General features: G+C 50.3%; 1 protein-coding gene across 2 annotated transcripts in view; it reads right to left on the bottom strand.

Annotated features, from left to right (window-relative positions):
- Window positions 1-12428, bottom strand: part of CAPZB (capping actin protein of muscle Z-line subunit beta) — a 55852-nt gene that overhangs the window by 13968 nt on the left and 29456 nt on the right. For both annotated transcript variants that reach the window (XM_063942138.1, XM_063942137.1), the window contains exons 2-4: window positions 6176-6265; window positions 1312-1433; window positions 926-1039 (exon numbers count right to left, since the gene is read on the bottom strand). In XM_063942138.1, coding sequence (XP_063798208.1) covers window positions 926-1039; window positions 1312-1433; window positions 6176-6265 — 326 coding nt within the window. The remainder of the gene's footprint in view (window positions 1-925; window positions 1040-1311; window positions 1434-6175; window positions 6266-12428) is intronic.

Raw genomic sequence — 12428 nt, forward strand, 5'->3', positions numbered from 1 at the left:
TGATTTTTGTTAAGTTAATAAATACTGCAGACCGTGAGATCCCAGTGCATTTTATTCCAAATACATATATTATCTGTCTAAGCCCAGATCTGTTGACTAATTCTACAAATTGTTTTGTTTTTGCAATGTGCATATTCGTGTTTGTAGGTGTCTGGGGGGCTATAGGGGGTCTCTGCAAATGTTAGGCCCCGTAAATGATAGCAGTGTTATTTGCCCTGAGCTGTAAGCAAGACATCTGCTTGTTTCAGCTGCTGTGTAATACAGACCCTGCTCCCGGGATCCCATGTAATGTGAAGCCAGACCTGGTGCGTTCTAAGTTATTACTGGGAATACAAACACGAGGCACCCAAATCTAAATCACAGGCTGACAGCCTATAGCTATTACAGCACTATATTCACCCACGTAACACGTGGAACAGGAGAACAGACAGAGCATGTGGCACCGAGATGGGAGCACATTGGCCGTACACCCTCTGCCCCACACACACGGCTTCATTATCACAGCCCGCCATGTGCGGATTCCTAACAACGGCTTGTGTTCACGTCTCCATAGGAAACAAAGGAAGAAGAAAAAATAGAAGCTGTCCCAAAACCCCCGGCCAGTTCCCTGGGGCTCAACTCTCTGCCCAGGCAGCTGGAGAAACGCTTGTCCAACGTTCAGGGGGATAAAAGGAGAATGATGCAGAAACCGCACTCACTGATGAGAGCCATGACCTCATCATTACATCACACTGTCTGCGCTGCATCCAAAGCCCATCGTTCTAGGTTGCCCTGGTGCAGAGGTCCAAAACAAAAGAATCTGGATTTAATCATCATCCCACACACTGAGATCCGCTTTTATAGAATGCAGACCTTACAGCTGCACTACGAGACCCCTCCTGGCTACAGCCCCTGCCCGAGAGAGAGAGAGAGGAGTATAACTCACAGGTCTCTGTACTGGTCGAAGGCATTGTTGGCTTCCACCTCCAGCTTACGCAGACGAGCTGACGGCATGGCTCCATCTTCCAATGGGGGATCGTACTTATTGCTCCACGGTGACCTGTTGTGATAGGGGGGAGAAGAGAGCAAGTTACTGAGAAATTGAAAGGACCTGGTCTAGCAACATATATCTCACTATGAAGGTCACATTTCCAATGTGTTTTGGCCTTGTCCCTCTTTAGTAAATAACTATCTTGGGAGCCGTTGGTCACTGGCACAATAAAACGGAATGCTATGGCGAATGTTTAATTCTGTAATGCTACGCAGGCGGTAGAACAATGTAAGGAAGTATAGTAACCAATGGTTTACAGGCGTGATTGATTTGTGGCTCACCTGTACGAATCGCCATCTCTGTTATAGTCACACAGCAAGTAGTCTTTCCCCACCACCTTGTCACGAGCGATCTTCAGAGGCTGGTCCACCGAGGACAGAAGGTCTTCACAGAGACTGGGGACCTGGACAAAACGAGACTCCCTCAGTCATACACGACCATTGCAGTGCTTTCCCAAGTGTCTAAAAGACTTTTGGGGGGGATGTATCAAGCCTTGGAGTCTTTGAAATGACCGTTAGTAACGGATAGGCTACTTTTGGGCAACTACTTCAGGCTTGATACATCTCCCCGTAAGACTCGGCAATTTGCAGATTTAGGATACCCAGTGAGAGGTGCCAGTGGTTTTACAGATAGACGATGGTTGGAGGTGCCCTGATAGCTGCAACAGTCCCTTTCCTATATAATAAGCAGATCGTTGTGTGTGATCAGAGAGATCGATCATCGGCATCTGGTTTCTTTACACGTGACACAATGGTGCGACCGGGTGAAAACCTGATCTTCTTCATGCCAACATTATACTAACATTTATACTTGCACACGTGTGTGGAAACAAACTGTCACAGCGCCGAGAAGGGAATGTCACAAGCATTTCCCTATGTGTTTAACCAAATAAACAGAGTAAAAGGGAGCTGGTTTATTTTATTTTGCAGCTAGGTCCGTGAGAAGATGGCCCTTTATAGCCCCTGCAGAAAGACCACCACGCACGCCCCTCTAATTTCCTCCTGCTCCAATAAAAGAGGAATGCTAAGAACTAAGCAAGAGCCCTTGATCACATTCCTCTCTTCTAGATGCCATCAAGGGCAGATACTTCATTAGCAGAGCCTGGAAAAGGAGGGCGGGAGGTTAACCCTTTAATACTAGTACTGCCACCTGTTCTTCATCACTGGGATTTAGAAGGCATGCAACTTAACAGAACTTGTCTTTAAATCTGTGGTTCTCAACCTCAACCCCCAAAAAGTCACCTGTGCATGATTAAAGAAATCCTTAAAACATGTCCTGTTTGTGGCACTTGGGACTGGAGTTGAGAACTCCTGATTTAATCAATCAAAAATGCCCAGAGTTCCGGTACCCAACTACCACACAGAGCACCACTGTGGGGTTTTCAAATATATGGTCTCTGTTTGCAATATTGAACTGTGTTGCCCAGTTACACGTGAAAACCATCAGGCCTCTGATGGAGTAAGTTGATTAAAGTGACCGCTGTGCCACATTGTCAGATCTTTTAGGGTTGACGGTGGTAGACAGGGCTCCCGGCTGCACACCGGACGGTAGCCAGGACTCAATCAGAACATGGTACCAACAGGAAATTCTCACACATCCCCTGACCGAGCAGGGAAAGGAGTGACGTTGGGCTGGCATTAATTCTCAGAGATGCAAAGGGATGATTTATCAGTAAAGGAAAAATTTCAGATGATTGATAAGGGCGTTTAGCTATCTTACACAGAGAGGCCACCATGATGGAGGAGTATTAATGGAGGACAGTGTTCTGGCTGTGATGCGTTGATCTCGTAGACCTCACGCTTGGGTGGGCCGCATGGCATGTATGGTGGGGTGTGTAGGAAGACCAGCTATCAGCACTGAGAGAGGATGGGTGGTAAGAGTACAGAAGTCTCCGGAAGATGTTGGGGAGGGGAGGGAGGGGAGTGGGGGGGATGCAACAATGAAACTTCAGAAAGTCTTTAGGGGACATTGAAGGAGGTTGAGCACAAAGAGAAGACAAATTGAAAGGAGTTAATGAGATTCTGATAAGCGTCTCTGGAACAAGGTTCCTCTTGTCATACCTGGGACCCTAGCCTCACTCAACCTGGTATCTGGACAAACTTAATTAAACTTAACCATTTCCAAACTAACCATACAAGACTGCGGGTCTTTGTCCTACCAGAAATCAGATACCGGCCGTGGTGGCCAGCTGGGCTACAGACCAAGAGGGAAATGAAAGCATCCAGCCCGTCATGGGCTGACAGGTGGGAAGTGGAGAGGAGGTAAAAACATGGCTCCACGTATCGCCTTACACCATAACCCCAGAGATTCCTTTCAATCGCTCTCCTCCTACAACATTTAAGTACAGTATTCGTGTATGAAGAGCACTTGTGAAACCAGATCACCCTCCATCCTATAGGCTCGAAGTGCCAGGCCCGTAAAACAAGCCGGTAATGTTGGTAAGGCCCGTGGAGAAAGCAGGGGAGCGTAGATGGAAAGGCCTGTGGATAAGTGGGGGAGCGTAGATGGAAAGGCCTGTGGATAAGCAGGAGACCGTAGATAGAAAGGCCCATGGATAAAGCAGAGGAACATAGATGGAAAGGCCCGTTGATAAGCAGGGGAGCGTAGATGGAAAGGCCTGTGGATAAGCAGGGGAGCGTAGATGGAAAGGCCTGTGGATAAAGCAGAGGAACGTAGATGGAAAGGCCTGTGGATAAGCAGGGGAGCGTAGATGGAAAGGCCTGTGGATAAGCGGGGGAGCGTAGATGGAAAGGCCTGTGGATTAGCAGGGGAGCGTAGATGGAAAGGCCTCTGGAGCAAGCAGGAGAGTGTAGATGGAAAGGCCTGTGGATAAGCAGGAAGCGTAGATGGAAAGGCCTGTGGATAAGCAGGAAGCGTAGATGGAAAGGCCTGTGGATAAGCGGGGGAGCGTAGATGGAAAGACCTGTGGATAAGCGGGGGAGCGTAGATGGAAAGGCCTGTGGATAAGCGGGGGAGCGTAGATGGAAAGGCCTGTGGATAAGCGGGGGAGTGTAGATGGAAAGGCCTGTGGATAAGCGGGGGAGCGTAGATGGAAAGGCCTGTGGATAAGCAGGGGAGCGTAGATGGAAAGGCCTGTGGATAAGCAGGGGAGCGTAGATGGAAAGGCCTGTGGAGCAAGCAGGAGAGCGTAGATGGAAAGGCCTGTGGATAAGCAGGGAGCGTAGATGGAAAGGCCTGTGGATAAGCAGGGAGCGTAGATGGAAAGGCCTGTGGATAAGCAGGGAGCGTAGATGGAAAGGCCTGTGGATAAGCAGGAAGCGTAGATGGAAAGGCCTGTGGAGCAAGCAGGGAGCGTAGATGGAAAGGCCTGTGGATAAGCGGGGGAGCGTAGATGGTAAGGCCTGTGGATAAGCGGGAGAGCATAGATGGAAAGGCCTGTGGATAAGCAGGGGAGCGTAGATGGAAAGGCCTGTGGAGCAAGCAGGAGAGCGTAGATGGAAAGGCCTGTGGAGCAAGCAGGGAGCGTAGATGGAAAGGCCTGTGGATAAGCAGGGGAGCATAGATGGAAAGGACTGTGGAGAAAGCAGGGGAGCGTAGATGGAAAGGCCTGTGGATAAGCAGGGGAGCGTAGATGGAAAGGCCTGTGGAGAAAGCAGGGGAGCGTAGATGGAAAGGCCTGTGGAGAAAGCAGGGGAGCGTAGATGGAAAGGCCTGTGGATAAGCAGGGGAGCATAGATGGAAAGGCCTGTGGATAAGCAGGGAGCGTAGATGGAAAGGCCTGTGGATAAGCAGGGAGCGTAGATGGAAAGGCCTGTGGATAAGCAGGAAGCGTAGATGGAAAGGCCTGTGGAGCAAGCAGGGAGCGTAGATGGAAAGGCCTGTGGATAAGCGGGGGAGCGTAGATGGAAAGGCCTGTGGATAAGCGGGGGAGCGTAGATGGTAAGGCCTGTGGATAAGCGGGAGAGCGTAGATGGAAAGGCCTGTGGATAAGCAGGGGAGCGTAGATGGAAAGGCCTGTGGAGCAAGCAGGAGAGCGTAGATGGAAAGACCTGTGGAGCAAGCAGGGAGCGTAGATGGAAAGGCCTGTGGATAAGCAGGGAGTGTAGATGGAAAGGCCTGTGGATAAGCAGGGGAGCATAGATGGAAAGGCCCATGGATAAAGCAGAGGAACATAGATGGAAAGGCCTGTGGAGAAAGCAGGAGGTATAATCTCCAAAGTAGACCTCCAAGGACTCTACTGAGCTCCAGGTGTAAATGTAATAATCCCCTTTATGTATGGACAATAAAACTGACCAGCTTGATCACATCAAAGACTACAGGGAAATTCGCTTCTAGCTCCCCAATCACGGGCAGTTCCTATTACAGGATAATACCAGGTGATGAGGATCACACTCTCTGCACTGCAGCGGGCAGGGACAACACTTGCTGCTACATGTAAGGGCCGGACTTGGCGTAAGAAGAAAACAAGAGCCCTGTATCAGCCCCCCTCTCCTGACCAATTACCAGACCACAGACACAATGGTGTCTGATTTGTGCTCTGGCTTAGTACATCAGCGGCTGTGAGGCAGTGACGGGAACAGGAGGCGGAACCAACATAGGTCTCCGTTCAAGAACTACTCCAAAATCAGGCCCCCATATCTACCGGATCGCTGCAACCTACAGCAAGTACTTCTCTAAAGAGGGACCCTCTGCTGTAACCCCTGGCTCTCATGGCTTACGTGGTTATTACAGGTTAGACTAGAAAGCAGCCCCGTATACTAGGACAAGCCCATCCCCCCACACTCACCCACTGGGATTAATGCCACAATCCCCAGCATCATTAATAAGATATGAATGTGAGAGCTGGGATTAGTTTCTGTCTCCGCTGCAGATCACAGGACGCCGGACTGACAGCTCTGCTAATGCGATCTAATTATCAGTATGGGGGCCACAGCAGCCGCCACGGGAGAGCGGAGGCCAGGAGGCCCTGCTAATGAGGGTCAACAGGATGGAGCAGCATGCCACCCCTCCCCACCATGTCCGGCATTGTGTAACTGCACAATAGCCGCACCTACAAGCCCCCGCCTTGTGGGGGCAGCACAGACAATATCTGGGCACTGCAAGTACTCAGTGGCACTTGGAATATTGGGCACGCCGCACAGAATGCCACTCACTGGGCAAACAGCGGAGAAGGGAGGTTCTTACCAGGTCAATGAGGTCGCTGAGGTTCTTCTCGATCTGTTGGGGAGGGAGACGCCTCATTAAATCCAAGGCACAATCCAGCTGCTGGTCACTCTGTAACAGACAATGGGACACAAAAAGAATCAGTCACCTGATCATCAAATAAACCACACCAGCCCCCACTTCCCAGCAACGTATGGTTACGCCTGTGTTTCTTCCCAGGAGATCCTGAAAACATGCAACAAGAGAAGCACTTATAATGCACTGCTATTCCATCCTGAGTCATATATAGCATACATAGGGGTCGATTCAATTCGGCAATTTATGAATAGCGCCGGGAATTAGCTCCCGACGCTATTCAATTCAGCTCCAGATAAGCCGGCGATGGCCCGTTCTCGCCGACTAAACAGGTTGAATTGTCAGGAGAACGGGCATTCTCCGACTAAACTCCCCGGCGCGAGGCTGATTCCCGACAGAACCAGCCTCGCGCCGGCAGCACTTTTGTCGGGTTTCTTCTCTCATCCCCCGGGGATGAGAGAAGAATTCCTGACAATTGCGGGTAACTAGCAGCTGAATTGAATAGCGTCGGGAGCTAATTCCCGGCGCTATTCATAAGTTGCCGAATTGAATCGACCCCATAGTATACTCTCTATAAACCCAAACTGTCACCCCACCCCTCCCCACAGTCTTCCTCTCCTGTTTCTATTATATATAATCCCTTAGGATTGTATCTTGGTTTGCAAAGCTTATAAAACTTGCCCTCAAGCTTCCTCTACATAAAGTGCACCTGCTGTCATTACATTGTCCAGCAGGGGGAGCTAGCTTCCTCCCAGTGGCCTGTACAGATAAGATGGGGACATTTCCTGCAGATCAGCACGTGTGAGACCTGCCAAAATCACACCCTGATGTATTTGCACACTACGGTTGGCTGGCAATACTCGCGCAGTTTAATGGAGTATCAATACTTGGCTGCTTTCACGTTCTTTGTCCGAATTTTCCTCCTCTAACAAAAGCCGCCATTATTAATATATGGATTAGTGAGAGAACTTTACAGCGGAACCAGCGTATGATCTCATTGCTTGGACCGCACAGCGCATGCAGTTCCCGCAATCAGTACACACACAGCAGACTGCATCCCCAGCACCTAACGTTATACACCACCTCCGTGTGCAGGTAATGCGACACAATGCGGAATGGTGCAACCCAGCACTGTGCAGGGACAATATTAATTACAATACAGACCATCAATTTCCTAGAGTCACCACTGAGGCACGAGGCACGCTCCTTATGATGCAATCTGTATATTTTTCTGTGCAGCTTTTTGAATCTGTGACATTTGTGCAATTAGGACTTCCCAACTATTACCTTTCATAATCCCCGATCAATCACATATCACGCCCTTATAGGAGGAGACGTACAATGTAGATATCAGAGGATACGAGAAACAGGACAGGACTTTGGGGGCCATTCCGAGCTGATCGCGCGCTATTTTTTGCAGCGCTACGATCAGATAGTCGCCGCCTATAGGGGAGTGTATTTTTGATTTGCAAGTGTGCGATCGCATGTGTAGCCGAGCGGTACAAAAAAGTTTTGAGCAGTTTTTGAGTAGCTCAGAACTTACTCAGCCGCTGCGATCACTTCAGCCGGTCCGCTCCCGGAACTGATGTCAGACACCCGCCCTGAATACGCTTGGACACGCCTGCATTTTTCCAACCACTCCCAGAAAATGGTCAGTTGCCACCCACAAACCCCTTCTTCCTGTCAATCCGTTACTGCGATCGGCTGTGCGAATGGATGCTTTGTAAAATCCATCGCTCAGCAACGATCCGCTTTGTACCCGTATGACGCGCCTGCGCATTGCGGTGCATACGCAGTTCTGACCTGATCGCAGCGCAGTGAAAAATCCTAGCGTGCGATCAGATCGGAATGACCCCCTTTGTGCATGAATGTGTGTCCCATACCAAGGGGACCAATATAATGATAAAAATAAAACTTTTATTTGTCACCAATGACAGAGTACAGTAATACAGTGGGTCGGGCTTTGGGGTAATCAGCCCCACAAAATCCCAAAACTAAAATTTAGGGTCCAAGATTAGATTAATTGGTGATGAAGACAAAATGTAACGTCTTAACTTTGGACGTTAATTCTTGCATATTTTTGGCTGCCCCTCTTTACATCTGTGATAGATATTAATGGGGTCTGGGACTCCAGGTCGGCAACAAATAGGTCGACACACCTTAGGTCGACGCCAACTGGTCGACACACCTTAGGTCAACATGTAGAAAAGGTCAACATGGACAAAAGGTCGACAGGAACAAGGTCGACATGAGTTTTTTAGGGGTTTTTTGGTGTCGTTTTCTTCGTAGTGTGTCCGGGAACCCCAATTAGTGCACCGCGTCCCCTCGCATGGCGAACGAACTTCGGGCATGGTGCCTTCGCTCCGCTACCGCTTTGCTCGGCACAGATTACTATTCCAATCGTAGTCCACGTAGATCGTTAATTATGAAAAGGTTCCAAAAAAGAAAAAAAAAATCGCGAAAAACTCATGTCGACCTTGTTCCTGTCGACCTTTAGTCCTTGTCAACCTTTAGTTCATGTCGACCTAAGGTGTGTCGACCAATTGGCGACGACCTAAGGTGTGTCGACCTTTTTGTTGTCGACCTGGAGTCCGGATGCCATATTAATGAGGATTGAATAGAAGTTATATAATAATAATAATGATGATAACAACAATAATATACACATCTCCTTCATACATTCACATGTCCCATACATGTCCCGGTTTTACGTTCAGGGCCTAGAGCAGATCAGGAATAACATAACAGGGGCCCAAACTGGGACAAGTCCTAATACAGCTGCAAGAAAATTATTGTTGGATCCCGGGGGCCCCGACCAGACCCTGTGAAGCTGGAAGTGGCCCTGATAGGAGAGCGTGGGAAAGCCAGGAGCTTAGGAACGGGTTTGCACACAGGAACCTCCTCCTCAGATACACGGGTGTACGGGATGGGGTGACTATTACAGGGCGAATCAACTCCCGCAGAGTCCCTAAATGCGCAGACTGCTGAGAATCACAGCAGAGCAACGGCGGAATCTGCGCATCTCTATGGGCTGTCAAGGTCAATCTACGGTCTGTGGCTGCGAGTTAATGGAACACCTGAATTGCCCTGTGAAGCCCAGGATGACCCCATCATCAATCTGCGAGTACAGATGTAATGTTCTCAGCAGGCACCAAATTCACTACCACATTCTGCCTGGGCTGCCAGGTGCTACAAGTACAGGTAACGCTGAACGCACGCCAGGTTTCAGGAGATCCGTCGCTACGGTCACAGGCTGCCAAGCAAGCATTGCAAATACAAAGCTAAGAGCTATTGCTGCAAAGCTGAAGCCAATACATACCATGGTTCTGCCAGCCGGTATGTGTCCTCATACAGACAGGCTTGCTCCTACAAGACTAAGATATGCAGTAACGCCTGTGGCCTAGTGAGTGCAGCTCCATCTGATAATAATCCCTTACCAGACGCAGAATGCGCCAAACCTGCAATGCATCAGCACGACGCCCGTATGCAGAGGCCACGTCACGGTAGTGCAAACCAGGATTATCCAGGGTGGAATAGTCTACCTCTAGAAGAGAGGACACAAAATGGGAGTACTGAGCCTCCCAAATGTACTACTACCACATTATCAACACATCAGCAGCAGCTCTGAACAGAACGCAGAGACTTTAACAAACCTGCACAAAAGGAAATCAAGAGTCGCGGTTACATCAACGGACGGAATCTGCACAAATCTGGCAAAATGGTGCAGCGTGAATATTTTGAGTATATGATCATAGATTGGGGTGGGGGGGGGTTCACCCATGTGGAGTAACCCAGCACAGAGACGTTACCACCGCTACAGGGAGTAACTCAGCACAGAGACACTACCGCCGCTACAGGGAGTAACCCAGCACAGAGACGTTACCACCGCTACAGGGAGTAACCCAGCACAGAGATATTACCACCGCTACAGGGAGTAACCCAGCACAGAGACGTTACCACCGCTACAGGGAGTAACCCAGCACAGAGATATTACCACCGTTACAGGGAGTAACCCAGCACAGAGATATTACCACCGCTACAGGGAGTAACCCAGCACAGAGACACTACCACCGCTACAGGGAGTAACCCAGCACAGAGACGTTACCACCGCTACAGGGAGTAACCCAGCACAGAGACACTACCACCGCTACAGGGAGTAACCCAGCACAGAGACAATACCACCGCTACAGGGAGTAACCCAGCACAGAGATATTACCACCGCTACAGGGAGTAACCCAGCACAGAGACACTACCACCGCTACAGGGAGTAACCCAGCACAGAGACACTACCACCGCTACAGGGAGTAACCCAGCACAGAGACAATACCACAGCTACAGGGAGTAACCCAGCACAGAGACACTACCACCGCTACAGGGAGTAACCCAGCACAGAGACGTTACCACCGCTACAGGGAGTAACCCAGCACAGAGACACTACCACCGCTACAGGGAGTAACCCAGCACAGAGACAATACCACCGCTACAGGGAGTAACCCAGCACAGAGATATTACCACCGCTACAGGGAGTAACCCAGCACAGAGACACTACCACCGCTACAGGGAGTAACCCAGCACAGAGACACTACCACCGCTACAGGGAGTAACCCAGCACAGGCACATTACCACCGCTACAGGGAGTAACCCAGCACAGAGACACTACCACCGCTACAGGGAGTAACCCAGCACAGATACATTACCACCGCTACAGGGAGTAACCCAGCACAGAGACGTTACCACCACTACAGGGAGTAACCCAGCACAGATACATTACCACCGCTACAGGGAGTAACCCAGCACAGAGACGTTACCACCACTACAGGGAGTAACCCAGCACAGAGACGTTATCACCGCTACAGGGAGTAACCCAGCACAGAGACATTATCACCGCTACAGGGAGTAACCCAGCACAGATACATTACCACCGCCACAGGGAGTAACCCAGCACAGAGACAATACCACCGCTACAGGGAGTAACCCAGCACAGATACATTACCACCGCCACAGGGAGTAACCCAGCACAGACACACTACCACCGCTACAGGAAGTAACCCAGCACAGATACATTACCACCGCCACAGGGAGTAACCCAGCACAGAGACAATACCACCGCTACAGGGAGTAACCCAGCACAGAGATATTACCACCGCTACAGGGAGTAACCCAGCACAGAGACACTACCACCGCTACAGGGAGTAACCCAGCACAGAGACACTACCACCGCTACAGGGAGTAACCCAGCACAGAGACATTACCACCGCTACAGGGAGTAACCCAGCACAGAGACACTACCACCGCTACAGGGAGTAACCCAGCACAGAGACATTACCACCGCTACAGGGAGTAACCCAGCACAGAGACACTACCACCGCTACAGGGAGTAACCCAGCACAGAGACACTACCACCGCTACAGGGAGTAACCCAGCACAGAGACACTACCACCGCTACAGGGAGTAACCCAGCACAGAGACACTACCACCACTACAGGGAGTAACCCAGCACAGAGATATTACCACCGCTACAGGGAGTAACCCAGCACAGAGACATTACCACCACTACAGGGAGTAACCCAGCACAGAGACACTACCACCGCTACAGGGAGAAACCCAGCACAGATACATTACCACCGCTACAGGGAGTAACCCAGTACAGAGACGTTACCACCACTACAGGGAGTAACCCAGCACAGATACATTATCACCGCTACAGGGAGTAACCCAGCACAGAGACATTATCACCACTACAGGGAGTAACCCAGCACAGAGTCATTACCACCGCTACAGGGAGTAACCCAGCACAGAGTCATTACCACCGCTACAGGGAGTAACCCAGCACAGAGACACTACCACCGCTACAGGGAGTAACCCAGCACAGAGACACTACCACCGCTACAGGAAGTAACCCAGCACAGATACATTACCACCGCTACAGGGAGTAACCCAGTACAGAGACGTTACCACCACTACAGGGAGTAACCCAGCACAGATACATTATCACCGCTACAGGGAGTAACCCAGCACAGAGACATTATCACCACTACAGGGAGTAACCCAGCACAGAGTCATTACCACCGCTACAGGGAGTAACCCAGCACAGAGTCATTACCACCGCTACAGGGAGTAACCCAGCACAGAGACACTACCACCGCTACAGGGAGTAACCCAGCACAGAGACACTACCACCGCTACAGGAAGTAACCCA

The sequence above is a fragment of the Pseudophryne corroboree genome, chromosome 10 (assembly GCF_028390025.1).
Source record: "Pseudophryne corroboree isolate aPseCor3 chromosome 10, aPseCor3.hap2, whole genome shotgun sequence".
In the NCBI taxonomy this organism is placed as follows: Eukaryota; Metazoa; Chordata; class Amphibia; order Anura; family Myobatrachidae; genus Pseudophryne; species Pseudophryne corroboree.